Here is a 17,693-nt window from a genome sequence, read left to right as displayed (position 1 = left end):
AGGACATCTTTTACTTTTTGAATCGCTCATCATGTTCAATACTAGATCGATCCTGATAGTACTAGTCACCAGCTGAGTCTTTGTTAGTGAATGCTATTTGTGTTTATTCCCTCTGCATTGAATCGTTTGATATCTTGCTAATTATTGATGCAGCTTTAGGTTCTTGAATGCTTCTTGTGCTTGATAATGCCTGTGAATCTGTTGCTTTCTTGAAATAAGAAACACCATACACGGGGATTGAAATCCTATGGAGTATTTGTAATGAAAAGGAAGCAACTTATTGATTTCTTGCACTGTTATTGAATGCTAGTTGTACTTGATTCCCTTGTTCATTGAATTGTTTGATATCTGGCTAAGTTATTGATGCATTTTTCGGTTCTTCGAATGCTATTTGTGCTTGATAACACCTGTGAATCTGCTGCTTACCTGAAATAAGAACACCATATACACACATTCAAATATTTCGAGTGTTCTGGAATGAAAAGGAAGCTACTCTTATTGCAGCATAAAATGGCATTATGGCCTTACACAGCACATTGACAACTACAAAGATAAGAACTTCGACTTCTGCCAAAAAGCAGCCCTCACATCAATTGAAACAAGAAGAACAACTCATGAAGAAAGCTCCTCCCTTATCAATCTTAGATAAGCAAACAAACAGATCAAAATGGCAATGATGCTTCCTACTCGAAGCTACTTTGCGCCATTAACCGCAGCTTCTCCGTCTACCGCCAGAGGAACAGACTCGGCCTGAAAATACAGATTGAAACGGTGCAAACATCAGTCAGATGACTATGCAATGAGCTTCGCAAGCAAATGGAGTAAGCCAGGTGTGTTGTTTTTACCAAATTGCGATATTTGAGAGCATAGAACATCTCAAGGTAGCGGCGAGTCTCGCGCCTATCAAGGTTGGAGACATACTTCCAGAAACCATAAACTCCAGACAGTGTCATCAGCCTCTCTGAATAGAGCTTCCAGGTATACCTAAGTGTTTGGTTCGAAGGCAGAGGTTAGATAACTGTTGCCTTGGTAACAAAAAATATTACTCGGAGGAAGAGATCTTACTTCTCTTCAATTCTCTTCAGGCCTCCCTGTGATATTTTGTCCCAGCAGGTTGGGTCTTCCTTGCACTTCTCAAAGAAATTTACAATGATTTCAGCAGCCTTGTCACCCTGGTAAGGATCAATGTGGAAGCCAGAAACTCCATCGACGATGATTTCACCGGGTCCTCCATGAACAGTTGCAAAGGTGGGCAGCCCACAGGTCATGGACTCGACAACAGTGAGTCCAAAGGCTTCATAGAAGGCAGGCTAAAGAACAGCAAAGCGAGACAAGTTAGTGAAACTTTGGCTCGGAAGATAATTCAGATTTCAAATGTTAATATCATGTCTTTTCCTTTTCTACAAAGAAGGGTGGCAAGTAGTACTTGGACGAAAGCTCCTTTTGTGTCGGCAATGTATCGGTAGAGCTCGCCATTGCGAACCCTGTTCATCTGGGCAGAGATCCATCGAATATGCCCATGCAGGTTGTACTTCTCAATGAAACTGTACATCTTCTTGAATTCTGCTTGTTCCTCGAGATCCTTTGATTCTTTGCCGTGGTCTCCACACACCACCACAAGGTTCACCAACTCCTTCAAGCGTTCATTTCGGCCATAGAATTCGACCAGACCTGTTAAGTTCTTTACTCGGTCCAGCCTTGCCATGGAGAATATGATGGGTTTCTTGGTGTCATTCAGCACACCCCTGTGGACGCTCGAGTCAGTCACTGCATCAGCCAAGAAGAACAGTAAATTCAGTTGAGAGAACAGGTGATTACTTGTGCTCAGTGTTATCTTCAGGATTGAAGAGCAGCTCCTCAATCTCTGGGTGGAGGGAAGTGAGTCTCTTGTGCTTCTCTGTGTACGGGAAGTAGATGGACAAATCAGCTCCGGGAGAGACAATGTTGAACTTTGGGTCGAAGACATCAATTCCATGAACAACTCGATAGAGCCCGGGAAGAGTAAAAGCAGTGTGAGACTCATACTGCCCCACGGTATCCTTGCTGAAATCATACAGGATACAGAGAAATTTCTATCAGATTCCAATAGTCATTTTAGTACTCTACAAAGAAACAAAGGACTTGATTTTTTAGCAGAAAGTTCTTTATCGCGATCGGTACCTTCCAGCAATTTCTTGGAAGGTGCTAGTGATGATAAAGTCAGCATGATTCATTGCGACCAAATCAGCCGTGAATTGGCAAGAGAAATGATACTGATTCTCAAACTTCTTCCAGTAAATGTCTGAATTAGGGTACTTGGTTTTCTCCAGAGCATGAGCAATGGTGCACTGCATGTGAAAGAAACAATGCATGAAACTTCTGCCAAGTCTAACGAGCAGGCAAGGCAGTCAAACGAAAAAAATCAAACCTGGGTGACGCCTAATTTATGTGCCAGCAATGTTGATACTAGATTTCCGTCACTGTAGTTTCCGATGATTAGATCGGGGGTGGCTTGCAGTTCTCCTGCCAGCTCATTTGCAACATCCTACCAGCAAAAAGACCTCGATAAACCCTCGCAAACATGTGTAGCACAACAGATCCATACAAAAGCCATTAAGATATGCAAAACAAAGATAACATGATTAAGGTTTACCTCAGTGTACGTCTCGAGGTAAGGCCATACTTCAAAACGGGAGATCCATTTGCGGATAATTCCATTCTCTGTTCTAAATGGAACTCGAAGAATGTGAGTGTGCTCAGTTCCGAGGACCTTCTCAAGTCTCTGTCCACATGTGGTGCCTACTGCATCAGGAAGCAACCTGGAAACCTGTATCACCCCAATAATGTCATATCAGACAGGCTATATCGACCATAATGCAAGGTCTTCTAAGGACTGGAGAAGATCAAATAGCATAGGAAAGTGCTTATTTTGTCTCGTTCCGATCTTACAATAAGAATTCGAGGTGTGATGTCTAGCCCCTGACGCTTGATCCTCAAGAGCATCTCATTCTCCAAGGCACGGACTTGATCCAAAATATAAACAACCTGCAAAACAGTGCCCTTGTGAGAAGCAAATGTAATTTGATGAACGTCTACACCTTTTAGGATTTAGTCATACCTGACCACCAGTGTCTGGATACCCCAAGACATTAGCTTGGGCAAAGTAGCCGTGCGGAGAAAGGATCACGACATTAAACATCATAGGAATTATCCCCAGGAAGTTCTCCAAGGTACAAGGATCAGGTGCCTCGAGAAGATCCAGTAGCAGGTGAATGTTCTCGTACACACGTTGAGCCGTGTCACCCCAACCCTTTTCCAAGCCAAGCTCTTGGAATCTAAAACCAGACAGATAATATAAAGTGATCAAACACAACATCTCAAAACACCTTTGCATCACAGGGAGAACTTTTACTATATATTTTTCGGTTTCATAAATAGCCAGAGAAAATTGAACAAGGCAAAAAGAAACATATTGCCAGTTACCTGTGGTTGAATTCTGAGTACGGGGTGTCAGATGCGATACTCAATAGATGCTGCTCAGCCTTCCTTAATGCAGCTTGGAGAGCACTAAGGCTTTGTATTCTATCATTTAGCATCATCGACTGCATGCATGGCAGATTTGAATAACTATATCTATAATTCAAACAATCTAATAACATGATCCAGCAGCAAGGAATACTAGATTCTCACATGAAGGTAGCTATATATCTATATTCAAGCATGAGCTTTATGTTTATGGACCACTTTCTTATTGGAAAGATACTTTGTAATTTCCATTAGATGCTTGAATAGCTTTTCCTGAGTTCTACATTTGACATTTATACATTCAAGGGCAGATCTTCAATAATGCTAAAACCGAAATCATAATTACTTGAGAAAAATGCAAGATAAATATATGTGCGATATGGATCTAGAGAAGAAATTAGTACCATGCCCTTGTAGTTGTGCTTCCGGAGGAAATTAAGCAAGGGGTACATGCTTTCTTTGTCATGGAACAACTTCGAGGAAAGGTGTCGGTTCAAGAACTGCACTCCATTTCCGATGGATTTTGATAGTGAGGGCCGAGGAAATGAAGCATTGAAGGGCTCAAAATCCAACTCCAAAATAAAGTTATTATTTTGTGTGCTGAAAGAGGACATGAAAAATAAAAGAAGATGATCAACACACTATAAATATAAAAGGAAAAGGAAATTTATTTCTTGATCTTTCATCACCTACCTTTCATCAACAAGTTCTTCCTTGAACTGCAGGTACTCTGGCACAGTCAATTCTTCCACCGCGAGCTCACTGATGTTTACCCGGACATATTCCCAGACTCCAGGCCGCGGACGAATAGCTAAGGCGACCCGAGGAGGAATGACTATGGCTTCCTGCATCCAAGGCAATGTGATGTTATCAAAATGTCAACCATCTGAATTTTGATGGAAAGAAGAAGGCATTCTCTAAACTCATGCCTGTGCTGCTTTGATGACATCCTCAAAAGCCCCATCCTTCAGCTTCTCCTTATCTGCTTCAGAAAACACAGCTGCGTATTCAGCCAGCAACTGATGAGGTTGCAGCATCCCCTTCCCCTGCTGAATAAACCTGCCATGTGTTGACTAAATCAGACACGAAGAAGATCCACCACCATGGATCTAGATCTATGTATAAATGTATGGAAGGAGATCTGGCTATCCTTTATGTTAACAAGCCATGGAACGGGCATGAATCAAGCAGATCAATGACCAATGAGTTCAGATTCTTGCAGCAATTTAAGCCAAGCAAGTATGCATGAATCCAACACCCATCAGAAAGGACTGACGATATATTGATCTGAGATGTCTGCAAACCTTGAGAAAAGAGCCACGAGTTCATTTGGGTGGGAAGAAAGGGAATCGCCAATGCGCTCCCGGAAACTGTGGGCGCGGGTCAAGGTGCGTTGAGACATTGCTTCCCCTGCGCTCCTTCAAGCTTCAAACAGCCTACACTGCAACGCAACCATGAGAAGTCAACGAGATAGTGTTGTCGGATAACAGTGCACCAGATCTAGTACAGAGTTAGCTGAGACCCATAGAGATAATGGAAGATCTAAGAAGGATCACAAGGAGATCCTCCAAAATGCAATACAAATCATAGATTTCATAGCTGATGACGCAGGAAAGACGAGCCACATCTACTAGAAAGAGGAATAATAATAAACCATTTGCAGGAAGCTACAATTAATTAGAGAGAAAGAGAAGAAGAAGAATCTAAAAGCATATTTCAAAAATCAATGATAGAGTGAATTAATCTTTACTTAAAATCGTCTTTATATCATTTTTCTGTGACATCGATGATACCGACAATAATAAGGAAACACTTTCCAACGGACAGCAGAGAAAGGAAAGCGGCGAGAGAGAGAAGCCACGGTTTCTCTTCAGATCTGAGACGTGTTATAACGCATTGACAGAGAGAAAGGAAGACTTTCGGGCTTTCGTATCAGCTTCTTTGCGTGGCTTCTCTGAGGTTTTCTTAGGAGATTTCGTTATTTAACGTGAAAAGACAGGGGAAAACGGCAGAGTGCACCATTTGTCTCTCGACGCATCGCAGAAAGACTCCTGTAAACCTACGGGTAATGTAGCAGGAAAAAGAAAGACTATCTAGCGAGATTTCTTCGTTATTTTGTAGTAGCAACGTTGATCTCCCTCTTACTTTTCCTGCTGAGAGTTGGAAGAATGCAAGAACAAGAACTCTCGTTGTTGTGGGTTTTTCCGACTAATCTTAGTATTACCAACAAAACTTGGTCTTCGGTCCCGTCCTCTCATGACTACCAACCGCACCTTCCCACACAGGCGAGCTCAGTGGGAAATTTTGCCAGAATCTTGGCCAAAGGCAGCACTTTGGGCAAGAAAAACCCTGCAGCAACTCTGCTGCAAACTTCAACGCGAACAGATCTGTTCTCCCGAGGTGCAAGAAGAGAGCTTTACCTTCCAAAACAGAGCCAAATGAGCTCCGAAGCTTGAAAGAGAGGCAGGGTAAAATAAGATAAAAACGGAGGAGGGAAAAGAAAAAGAAGAACGCCTACACGCAACAGAAGAGGAATCAAGAAAACGGAGTGAACGGAGTCGGGATGGATTGGTGAGGATAGCTGCCCTCTCCACCCCATTTTATACGCCCAAAAAGGTCCCACCTTTGGCTTTCTTTAACCGAAGAAAATGGGTGGGGGGTGAAATGTCACCTCGCCCTCCTCGGTTTCTGCACAAAAACCACTCTCCAGCAGTGGGCTGTTCCGGTGAAGCCAAAAAATACCGCCTTTCCATCACAATCCAGTACCTGCAGCGTGTTCTGTTCTTGAGAAACAGAGCAAAATCGTAGCTTTCTTGTAAACAAGATCTCGAGGAAACAAACAAACAAGATGAAGAGAACGTGACTGGCGATTTGTTCCATGCCGTCTTCACAGGCGACTTCAACCTTCCTTTTCATCGTTGAAAGGAGTAGAATTGTGTTCGATCTCACGTGGAACATCCAAATGTTTCCATCGGTATATACCTACCGCACCAAAGCTCCCCCAACTGTGACGGCGGGCGACGGCCAACGTTTCCTCGAGACCCCGGGTCCGAATCCCGACCTTCGGATCCGACCCGATAATATTACCTTCCTCACGCTTCACCATGTCATGAGATGTCGCCCGATGCGAATCCGACCCGGATCCGATTTCAATTCCCACCGACCCGGCCGAGCGTGTCCGTGCGGTCAATTCCGGGCAAACGGGCCTCGAGTTTTTGACCCGCGCGCTGAGCTGGCTCCAACTAGGGAAACCGGTGGACCCTGGTTTTCCGAGCGCATAGGGGCGAAACCATTGGCGGATCCAGGCGGGGCCCAGTTACCCTCGAGTATACCTTGGGACACGTTGTTTTTGACCTTTTTTCCCGCATCTAGTTTCGATTAGGAGGTAGTGGATAAAGGCTGGGGCCCAGCACGCGATGTAATGGGTCGGGTCGAATCGGATCGAAACATTCTTGACCCGATCCTGAAATCGAGTCGAATAATTGAGTCGGAAATGGAGAACGGGTTGGAATTTGATGGTCATTGAATTTGATGGGACCCACGTCCGACTTAATTGTCCGGATAAGCTTGGATTGGGTTTGCCTGCCACCTTGCTGAGAGTAGATAGAAACTTGCGTTAGGCGTGACAAGTGATTTCATGGAGAAGGTGATTGATGTCACGCCAAAGCTTCATAATAATACAGCATTATGTACTAACAAAGAAAGTGATGTTTTGATTAAGAAACGGCGAAATTATTATGTGATGATGATTTCATTGTGCATGCCTAATGTGAAGTAGCAACAAACGCTGTTCCTGCAACACATTGATGTGATGGTATTTGGATGATTTAGTGTTTTGATCTTATCCCTCTCCCCCTCCCCCTCCCCCTCCCTCCCCTCTCCACCAACGACAATAAGGACAAGAACATGGCAGTGTAATAAAGATGGGCATTTCTTTTCCTTTCTCTTTCTGTGAAGCCGAGCAACAGGAGAACAGCACGGCAATAAAAGGAGAGGGGGGGACAAGAGTGAATTATGTGACCGTGAACATGTTGTCATGATGCACCCTCGCTGACATCCCTTCGCAAGGGAAGAGGACCGAACTCTCGGGACGTCAAATACTTTTCAGGTGACGTCCTAGGAAATAAAAGAAGAAGAAGAAGAAGAAGAAGAAGAAGAAAATATAAATTAATATTAGAGTCAAGATTGAGCATAAATTGAAATATATTCAATCAAACCTGCAATCAAAAAACAATAAATTAATTGATTGTGCATCGTGTTAATATACTTAACGCGTAACTTCGACTCCCCAAGCATGAGGTGAAGGGACAGCGACTCCCCCACCAGATATGATATAGGTCGAGGACATCAGGGTCCACCCCATGCGGGCCCCACGGCGTGGGCGCCGGATCTGGATCGCGCGCAAGGAGGGGGGCCCTCCGTCGTTGCTGGAATTGCACGTAAAGGCCTTGCAATCATGTAAAGAGCGGCTTTGGGGTTCGTCGGGTGGAGCGGCAACCTCGCCGTGACCAACGCTGGATGGAAAGACCGGTGCTGTATCTTTTTCGGGCATATTATATCCCATCGGGATAAGGTGGGCATGCAAACTTCTCGATGACTCGTCATGAGATCTTATCTTCCCGCAATACACGTACGTAATGTCACACAGAGAGACATGCATGCAAAGCTTCCAAGGAAAACGATGGCTTAACCGTGCATGGAAGCATCCACTGCTCCTTCCCTCTCCACGTGAAGCTTCAACCCTGGTCCAGGATCCGATACAAGGTCACATGCTGCAGTGGAGGGACTGCGACCTCTCTCTCCCTCTCTCCGCCTTTGCTTCCTTCTCTCACTTTCGTCCCCCACGCCATTAGCTGGTGCTTAGGTTTCCGAAGAGCCCTCACCAAAAGTTGAATTAAGTGCATTGTTAGTGCTGTCAACAGTAGGTGTCGATTGCTTCGAGGACTGCAATTATACGCAGCGTTTGTGTGCAGAAGAAGAAGAAAGAAAGAATGATCACTAGAAGGTATTTAAGAGTACAGCCTTTCGATCTGTGGTTGAAGAAGTGGCTTGAATGAGATTCAATTGCTTGCTGGTGATCCTGGGAACAAGATCGATCGACACACGTCGTCCAGAAGAAAGGAACGTATCAGCACCGTCTCTATTACTGCAGCTACTCTTGTCTCTTAGACATGGCAGGAAGAACACCTACGGTGAGCATCGTCTTCAATGACTTGGAACACGTGGAAGATAAACATCAAGTGGGGAAATGGGCATAGTCTTGCAGATGTAAGAACATAAGCCTTAAAACAAGTAGGTCATCTTTTTTCTTGTTGTAGCCAGCACAAGTCCATGGCTGCTATCATCCCTGACCAAAATTGTAGCTTTCCAAATCACCATGATGTCTCAATGGAGACAAAAAAGATTAGTGATTCTGCTCGTTCAATTCACCAAAAAAGAAAAAAACAATATCGAACAACAAAGGCATAAGAAAGTTCACATTAGAAAGGCCTATAGCAACAAACAGGCACTGTTACATTTTGTGAAGATGGGTAATCAGTAGATAAATATACACAAGCAAGTCAGTAGGCAATACTTTCCTTACCAGTTGTTTGATACGTACCACATACAAAGATAATAAACAGCTGAAGAATTGGCAACAGACCAAGATCATCCGCCAAGCTCAAGCAGTGCAATCGTCTGTCCAGTGACCGCACCTGCCACATTTGAAGCAAGTAGGACGAAAAGACCAAGTGCATTCCTTCATCCGGTGTCCTTCTTTGCCGCACCTGTAGCATTTTTCAGGAGTCGATGCACCTGGACTTCGATCACGTAAATCAAGTCTTTTGAGGGGAGAAGATAAACCTACGTTGCTGGATTTACGAACTCTTTTTGGTGACAACAGTGGTGTCTCTAGAACACGTGATACATCGATTAGCATCGGTTCCGGTTCGTCATCAGTTGTTGCTGCTCTACGATCATCAAGTTTTGGTACCCTAGGCTCATTTGCGAAAGAAAAACTTAGCGATGTATTCTGACCCAAGTGACCGTGTCCTGTTCCATCATTCATCTGGAGTGTCACTGGTTTCTCTGGCGTTGCAATCTTGTTCTGTCCCTCAAAGACTTCTTCGTCAGATTGTTTTGCTGGGCTGTCAAGCCACTGGAAGTGATTACATGCTCCTTGACCCTGAGAAAGACAAATCCAGATTGTTTCTCAGCTTCATAAAATGAAGCAAACACAGAAAATAGATATGGATAGAAATCCATGAAAAGCAAAATGTAACCAAGGTATCAGGCATTCATATGTGATTCTGAATGCATGATGACTTCACCAAATAGAACTGCATATTGCCATCCCAAATAATTATGAAACCATTTTTTGACACCCTGCAAAGAAGTCTATAGGTTGGAAATATAACTGAACACTATATATACCATCTCTGTCATTCAGACTTGAGATTCCTAAAGTTGTTTCTTGCAAAGATAAGTAATTTCAAAATTTTCACCAGTATCAAATCCATGCATGTCCTGATTGGATAAATTGAATTTATAAGTTGGAAGAATAGATAAAGATACCTACAAAATGTAGGTCAAAAACAAAGAAAATAAGTTTGATACCCTTAGTCTAACTAGTGATGTGGCCCCCTTAATAGCGGTAGAAACTTTAAGGCTGACCTGAAATCGTTAGGATACCACAGGTTGTTGTTTTTTGTTTAGCTGTATTTAAGCAGTAGGCTCCATGCATATCAAAATCAGATGCATAAAAGATAATGCAAAGGTCCACACCTGACGACTTGAAGGATCCCAATCTGAGATCAAATCCTCCACTAAGAAAAAAATGGAATATAAACTACTGAAAATATTTGTCTGCACTGAGATCATGAATCATGTCCTTAGCTGGTAGTAGTTCATCATATTAATGCTACAAGTAGGGAAAAAAGAAAAAAACAGAGAACAAAATCACATGTTCCCTCACACAATTAGAAGCACTAAAACAAGGAATACATTTGTCTTATCTCAACCAGCACCATATGGGACATATCATCCAAAAGGATATGAGCTGCCTTGTGCCATGAAATGGAAATCATTAGTATATGTCATATTTCAAATCCACTCTGAAACATATGAAAAACATAATTTGAAGCGAGGAGTTCAATTATTGGTGTTAATTGCAGGGCTAAGTCCCAAGTCCCCAGATCTAGCATTGCATTTCAAGCACAAACTCATTGTTTCTGTTTCAGGCCTAGAAAAACAAAATACAGGCTTGACCACCAGGAAAGAATGATGTATCTTCATATTATTTCCAACTCTGATCAAACAAAACATACAGATGGAAAATGACAAAGAAACAAAACAAGGATCCAAATAGAAGCTCAGTTATAAAAAGAGAATTTGGAGTATACGATCATAAAAGAAATTTGATGAATAACATTTGCAACTTATTATGATAAGAAGCATCAACTAGAGACCGAAAGGAGGCAAACAAAATTTTTTTGTTCTCATCATGGCAACACCATTATGCCATTAAGAATAGCAGCCACTACATCATAAGATAGGAAGATGATCAACGATACCATAATAACCAGCATCCATTAACTAAACTAAATATTAAATAAAACCAGAATTGATAAGAAAAAGTGGTTCAATCAACAAACAACTTAATTGCTTGGAAATGCAGAAAGATCTTATGTTGCATCTTGTTCATCTTAAACCGACAAAAACCAATCTCTTATGAAAAAGTTGATGATGAACTAATGCAAACCAGAATTACCTTCTTTATCGTGCAGGCGAAATATTTACGACCCGCATTAACCCCATTTTCCATTGTCAAGAGTCTGCATTTCCCAGCGCCACAAGCACACATGGGATATGAAGATTCTGCTACACCATTTTGCTGATACGGCTTGTTTGGGCTTTTGACACCACATTGCTGCTTGACCGGGCTGCTCAGACCATGCTGCCGATTCAGTTTCACCAAACTACCAAATCCACGCTGCTGATTGCAGTCAGCCTCATCACACCACAAGAAGAAACCACACTTCTCTTCAAACTAAAAGATTTGCACAGAGGATGGGGAATTGTGAATTAAATTTCACTCAACCTAGGGCCTGTTAATTTAAGAATGTGCTGCAGTTCTTTGGTAAGGTAAATGATAAAAACAATAAGAAAAGCATTACAAGAACTATGGATTCCAACAAAAAACCAAAGAGTATTCGAATCAAACAAAATTCTTGATTTTCTCTACAGCAATTAAGGAAGTCAACATGGTCTTGTCCCTTGCACCCATAATTAATCAAGTGCAAATTATTGGTGAAGAATGCTACAGAAAGGAGTAATCTTATTCTTTCTCAATTAAGCACTTCTAATCATTTTTTGGATATGAACAAGTGTAGACATTCAAAGAGAAAAGAACTGTCAACGAGGTGGAATATTTCTTCTCAGTTAATGCAAAACCTCGGCATTTTAAAATCCACTAAAAGCCATAGCTCAACGAGGAAAAGTTATATTTAGGTAAAAGTGAAAATTGAAACTTTTTTGCAGCGAATTTTGATGCAAATTTCAAGAAATCAGTTCTATAAAAAAGGCATATCTTGTTGAACAAAACACTCGGAAGGTGCAGTAAAAAGGAACTAATTTTAACATCCAATGCAAACTTAAAGAAAGCAAACCAGATGCAGTTCAGCAAGCAAAGGATTCGAACCAAACTCAGGCAAGTGAGGTTGAAGAACAGAGACAAAAAGCTGGTCCGAAACACATCTTCGAGCATACCTCAAAATACAAGTGAAAGAAAAAGACCCCTTTTTTTAGTGAACAGCGTCCAATAAAAACAAGAGAACTCGCTTCCAGCAAAAGAAGTATGTGATGCAGAGGTTCCAAAATCAAACCGAAACACCCATTTCGAACACGATAATTGCACCGACATAGTGGGAAAAAGCAAACAAGCTAAAAAAAACCTCCCACTGACAATCATTGATTCCCTCTAAAAAGAGAAAGAAAATGAAAGAGAAGGAAGGAAGCAACAATCGACCACACCATAGAGGGGCAGCTGTAGAAATGCCTCCCGGGGTTCTTGGCTGTCCTGGACATGAGCACGACGCACGGCCCCCTCCCACAAGGGCACTGCCGCTCGGGGTACACCCGACGCTCCGCCTCGCCGAGGGCAGCGGGGCTCCCCCTCTTACTGGGGCAGTCCCGAGCGAAGTGACCGTCTTGATTGCAAGCGAAGCATTTGTAGCTCCTGGGGCGTTCTTTGACGGGGGTATTCCCGGACGTCACTTCCTCTCCTCCTCCTCCTCCTGCCTCTTCGGGGAACAGCCGCTTCCTCGGTTCCTGAATCCGACCACAGGCGGATCCCACGCTCTCCGACGCCATCTCTTCCTCGATTCCCTCTTGCCTAAAACAAATAATGCATCACATAACACACGCATCTCTTCTTCCTCCCCTTTTGAAGTGGCAATGAAAACAGGTGGTAGCTGACATCGAAAGGCACACATTGAGAAAGCGAATGTCTTCTTTCTACTTTTCCCTTCTGTTTCTATTATTGTTCCAGCGAAAGATATTACCTTTTTTTAAAGGGTCAAAATATATATTTATCTTTTTTTATTCCTTTCTTTTTATTTATATGCTAGTAAAAAAAATAAGGGGACAAATTTTCTCATAAAAGATTTATTTATTTATATTTTCTTATTTATACTTGTTATTCGAGAGTTTATAATAGAGCACACTTGATACATGTTGAAAGTTTTCGATATATCATCCATTACCTTAAGTACCTCGTGATAATTGCATCCGTAGAATTGATAGGTTGATTGCGATAATAATAAGAAGCTCGTTGATGAAAATAAAGAAAAGAGAGACAAAGGTGACACACAATTACAATGGACGATAACAATCATAACAAAGGAGAGAAAGTGGAAAGGGGAGGCCAGATAACAACGATAAGAGGAGATTATTATGATGGGTGAAAGGTGATGATCGTTGAGAAGAAAGTTTAGGTAAATTTTTTTTAGAAAATAAAAAACATTTAATGAGAATAAATAAAAAAATATATATTAATAAAAAAAATTTCAAATCTTATTCTTTTAAATAATTTTAAAAATATTTTTTCCTTTCAAGGATAAATAATCAAAACATAATTTGATTTCAAGACCTTATGATATAGTAAACTCTTTACCAATCAAGCATCACAAGAGATTCTAAACCATTAATATTTCATGAATAGATAGATATATATATCGCTAAATAAATATCCAATATTGAAGGTGCTAGCTAGTTTATCTAGTAAGCTCAAATCAAACTTTCACCATTTATACTTTATCAAAAAATTAAATAAATTACTTTGCTAAATAAAAAAAAACTTTTTAATATTAAATAAAATCAGAAAAAATACTTCATATACCAAATGATAATTTTTAGATGGGGATGAAAAAAAACATAATTAGATAGTTTTTTTAAAAAAAGAGAATGATGATAAGAGAGAAGGGGGAGAATGGACTGACTGATAATATTTGATAACTGTAATTTTATTATTATACCTTCGAGGATGAAAGGTAGGAACGAAATAATAGTGTAGACTATAGAATCATGAAATTATTGTATAACAGATTTTTTATATGGTAAATACTCGTCACAATGGTCATCCCAAGTCAACCCATTTGAACACTAATTAATATGTTACCAGGAGTTAAACTTCGCACAAATGCCAAACGTTAAAAGATAGGCACAACTTTGCCATCAGCCGCATCCGACTCCCTGCACGAATCAAAAAGCTATCGGGTCCACATCACGACATCGGCGGATCACGTGCGTCACTAGCTTGGACGACCCCATCCAGCCAATCGCGTAATATGATTGCACGTGGTATTTGTTTTTTTGTAAAAGATAAAGAAAATATATATTTAGAATGTTTAGTTGTGATATAATTTTTTTTAAGAATGTCAAAATTCTGATTTGATTCAATCAAATTGAATCAGTTCATCGAATTGAATCGATTCATTATATATATATATATATATATATATATATATATATATATATATATATATATATATATATATATATATATATATATATATATATATGCGCTTCATTTTGATGTCATATTTGAGGGTCTGCTATGCAACCCGATTTAGGGTTTCCGATCGCTCGTCGGCCTTGCGGCTCCGCGGCTGCCGTATGAGTCCTTTTGCCTCCGCGTCCGCGGCCTCGCCCTCGCCCTCGAATTCGACTACATCTCTTCGTCGATCCAAGATTGATTCTCGGGGCATCAACGTCACCTAGACTGAGACTTCTCGGTAAAGTCCCTAAACAAACACTTATTTGCTTATTATTCAGGTTACACTGGTTAAAGCCTGTCGATACCTGAAATTGATTGGTTGTATTGTCAATCATCAAAGGTCTCAATCAATCCCTGTTAACGGAGATGGCAGGCCAAAACTTTATGGCCCGTTTGAGCTTAATTACGTAAGCCCAAGGGAGAGAAAGGAGAAATGATTAGAAAATGCAAGGGTCGTATAGGATTTATGCAATCATCCCAAGGTAGTGACGATGACAACCACAAAACCCCTATGTGGGTTATAGGGAAAGTAAAAGTAGAGGCGCTGATACGGATGTGTGAAAGCCACGATTGAGGTGATACGCACTAGCTAGGTTGATGACTGGGTTAGGAGGCTGGATCAACGTCAGAAGTCATTTGTCACTTCTTCATGAGAAATTTGTTATTTATTTAACCATGGACACAAGTTCAAAATGATGGATTTATTAAGGGGAAGGAGAAAACAATCCGTGAGACGCTGAGAATCTGTGACACGGTTTTAGAAGGAAAACTCTAAATCTGCAGCTGAATGTTCTGTATACCCCAACCTCATTTACTCTGCATTTCATCACTAGCCTCATTACATAAGGTTCTCTCATTTGCAACTTTATACTTTTGCCAAAGGAAGTTATTTATGAATTTATTCTTGTTGCTTTTCTTCTCTCTTTTCCTTTTCGTACTGCTTTATGATCACTGAGTCTTCTTTTTTCGGTTTTGTTTCTTTTATGGTGTTTCCTGCAAGATGTCCTATTTGATTGGTCCATCTAGAAATCTATGCTGACATCATGGTTCTCCCGATCACTTTCTACCCACTTCCATCAGTTCCTAAAGCACGTCTGGTGATTTAACCTGTTGAATTTTTAATTTAAATGTATGAATAGCTAAGCTGGTAAAACTTCCTTGCATTGTTTTGCATTCAGAATACTTTATTTCTCATCTATGAACTCAGGCTCTACCTGTTGAAATTGGCTGAAGTATTGTACTGGGTAGCTGTTTACTCCAAGCCCATCTGATTCTTTTAATGATAATTACCTTTTCAAGAGTTTGGTTCATGTTATACTGGATAACTTTTGTGTTTTTTGGATTTTTGTATTTGTCTTCACTGGTTCCTGGAGTATTAGGGTTATACTGAGAAGAACCTAAAAATAGCAAATGTATATGGTTCTGCATTTTTCTTCCTTTCTAAGCCTATTCATGTCAGTTTCTTATCCTAGAGTTCTGATTGTGACAATGCAAGAGTTTAATTTGATTCACTAAAATGTTGTCACACAACTGATACGTAGAAGACAACTGTGTTTTGGTTTAGGACAGTAGACAGTTGACAGAGTCTGTGGTGATAGCAACATGGTCTTTTGGTAACTAGAGCCACTTGCTCTGCTCGTTCAATAATAGATTCTTGTGCTGTTCAGTGGTACATTCCTACATTGCTTGTTCACAATCAGTAATGAGGATGGTAATTGCAATTTTTCGGATGTAGGTATATGGTGAGTAAAAGTCCCCATTACTGTGAGTCTGCTGCGATTTCAGAAAGCCTGAAAACAGTGCATCAGGAAGGACCCTTCTCAAATTTTGGTTGATATTTTGAACAGGAAATACAAGCCCCTAGTCCAAGTTTCAATGTAACTAGAAATAATTTCTTTCTGTTTAAGAGCTTTGTTGTTGTCACTGTCAGATATGTTTTTAGAAAGGGCAACAAGGCTACTAAATATGTTGTCTCTGCAAACTTTACCAGGGTCCACTTCCATTAGCAAGATTCATGGCTATTGGAGATTAGTCTTGTGTTAAACTCCAATTTTTTGGGTGTTACTTGTACTCTTTTCCGTGAGTAATACATAACTCTCTTCTGCAAAGAGAGTTGTTGGATCAAATGTGAGATTTTACAAAGTTGTCATATTAAGCAATGCTTTTTAAACAGTCAACCATTGTTTCCTACAATGAGATTGTTGTCATGTTCAGGCTACTGGGCTGCCGGAATAAGGTAAGATCATGTCAAAATCTGCCGCTCGGCCTTAGTTTCTGATAGATTTGTTTGTGTCTTTTAGATTGACACAGGATGATACAGTTTGAGGATGCTCTCAGTCAACCTGATATGATGGAACATTGGAAGATGAGAACCCCCATTTGGTTGCCGTCTGTTGTAGTTACTTTTGATGACACTACTATTCTCCATTAATGACTTGAACCAAGCTTTTCTTTAACTGATGTCAGGAACGTTAAAGTATCATTCTTCGCTTCATGTATGCAGTGTGAAGTGTTGTTTTATATAGTATTTATCTTATCTGAAGTGAGAATGAAGCAGTTAACGATTGTCAGCCAAAATATGCATTTGCAGAAACCATGCTTGGATTGTGATCTCTGGTGGGAAAAGGTACTGAAAGTTGGCTTCTAATTTCCATTAGAATTATCTGCAAAATTACAGCACACCGATGAGCTTCTAATTTATTTTCTGTTTGACTGGTTACAGCCGTAAACCAACAGGAAATCTCAATGGGAATTGGGTACACTCTGTGGAGCTGGATGTGAGAACCAGGTACCAAATTTATGACCCATCTGTTATCTTCCTCTATAAGCGAGACGATCTGTTTGTATGAGTTCTTGTACAAGGCATTTTACTTAAAAAAGTAAAATTCCTGACCTTACAATGGTGATTTAGTTTCCATGAAAAGGACAAAGGGTCGGGTAGGGTAGGGTAGGGTTTGGATTGGATTGGATTGGATTGGATTGGATTGGATTAACGAGGTAGGGATGATTGGGAAAAGGACTACGGTCATGTGTCCTACAGACGTCCAGCAATGTTGCACATGCCCACTTAATTGATTCTGATGATAGTTAAACACTAGACAACTCTTAATTGCTTCTTCAATTCAATTAGCTAGCATTAAACTCTGTTCTGGTG

General features: G+C 40.8%; 2 protein-coding genes across 6 annotated transcripts; both read right to left on the bottom strand.

The window, feature by feature from the left end:
• Positions 1 to 470: 470 nt before the first annotated feature.
• On the bottom strand, positions 471 to 6,163 carry LOC103968600 (sucrose synthase 2). Of its 4 annotated transcripts, none has more exons than XM_009381866.3 (16): positions 6,023 to 6,163; positions 4,809 to 4,945; positions 4,434 to 4,563; positions 4,198 to 4,349; positions 3,909 to 4,104; positions 3,463 to 3,581; positions 3,098 to 3,314; positions 2,929 to 3,024; positions 2,633 to 2,806; positions 2,408 to 2,524; positions 2,161 to 2,327; positions 1,819 to 2,043; positions 1,427 to 1,745; positions 1,066 to 1,310; positions 846 to 984; positions 471 to 750 (listed from the first exon to the last, which is right to left on the bottom strand). In XM_009381866.3, exons 2-16 carry the CDS (start codon positions 4,904 to 4,906, stop codon positions 694 to 696), a joined length of 2,451 nt encoding a protein of 816 aa, XP_009380141.2. In that variant the 5' UTR covers positions 4,907 to 4,945; positions 6,023 to 6,163; the 3' UTR covers positions 471 to 693. The 4 variants fall into 4 exon arrangements, with proteins under 4 accessions (XP_009380141.2, XP_009380139.2, XP_018675321.2 ...); XM_009381864.3 differs by having other exon boundaries at positions 5,925 to 6,086; XM_018819776.2 differs by having other exon boundaries at positions 4,809 to 4,940; positions 5,925 to 6,082.
• Positions 6,164 to 8,970: 2,807 nt separating this feature from the next.
• Positions 8,971 to 12,988, bottom strand: LOC103968599 (uncharacterized). 2 transcript variants are annotated; one of them, XM_065129264.1, is made up of 3 exons: positions 12,517 to 12,988; positions 11,255 to 11,494; positions 8,971 to 9,670 (listed from the first exon to the last, which is right to left on the bottom strand). In XM_065129264.1, the coding sequence occupies exons 1-3, from the start codon at positions 12,853 to 12,855 to the stop codon at positions 9,167 to 9,169; spliced, it is 1,083 nt and encodes a 360-aa protein (XP_064985336.1). In that variant the 5' UTR covers positions 12,856 to 12,988; the 3' UTR covers positions 8,971 to 9,166. The 2 variants fall into 2 exon arrangements, with proteins under 2 accessions (XP_064985336.1, XP_009380138.2); XM_009381863.3 differs by having other exon boundaries at positions 11,255 to 11,533; positions 12,517 to 12,985.
• Positions 12,989 to 17,693: the final 4,705 nt, after the last annotated feature.

This window comes from Musa acuminata, chromosome BXJ2-10 (assembly GCF_036884655.1).
Source record: "Musa acuminata AAA Group cultivar baxijiao chromosome BXJ2-10, Cavendish_Baxijiao_AAA, whole genome shotgun sequence".
NCBI classification, from domain to species: Eukaryota; Viridiplantae; Streptophyta; class Magnoliopsida; order Zingiberales; family Musaceae; genus Musa; species Musa acuminata.
This window is presented reverse-complemented; position numbering and strand designations above follow the sequence as displayed.

Coding starts and splice junctions, on each gene's coding strand:
- LOC103968600 (XM_009381866.3), bottom strand. CDS start 4,906: ATGTCTCAACGCACCTTGACCCGCGCCCACAGTTTCCGGGAGCGCATT. Junction 4,564..4,808: donor CTCGTGGCTCTTTTCTCAAG/GTTTGCAGACAT, acceptor AACACATGGCAG/GTTTATTCAGCAGGGGAAGG. Junction 4,105..4,197: donor GAAGAACTTGTTGATGAAAG/GTAGGTGATGAA, acceptor GTCCTCTTTCAG/CACACAAAATAATAACTTTA.
- LOC103968599 (XM_009381863.3), bottom strand. CDS start 12,855: ATGGCGTCGGAGAGCGTGGGATCCGCCTGTGGTCGGATTCAGGAACCG. Junction 11,534..12,516: donor TCTACAGCTGCCCCTCTATG/GTGTGGTCGATT, acceptor CAAATCTTTTAG/TTTGAAGAGAAGTGTGGTTT. Junction 9,671..11,254: donor TCGCCTGCACGATAAAGAAG/GTAATTCTGGTT, acceptor TGTCTTTCTCAG/GGTCAAGGAGCATGTAATCA.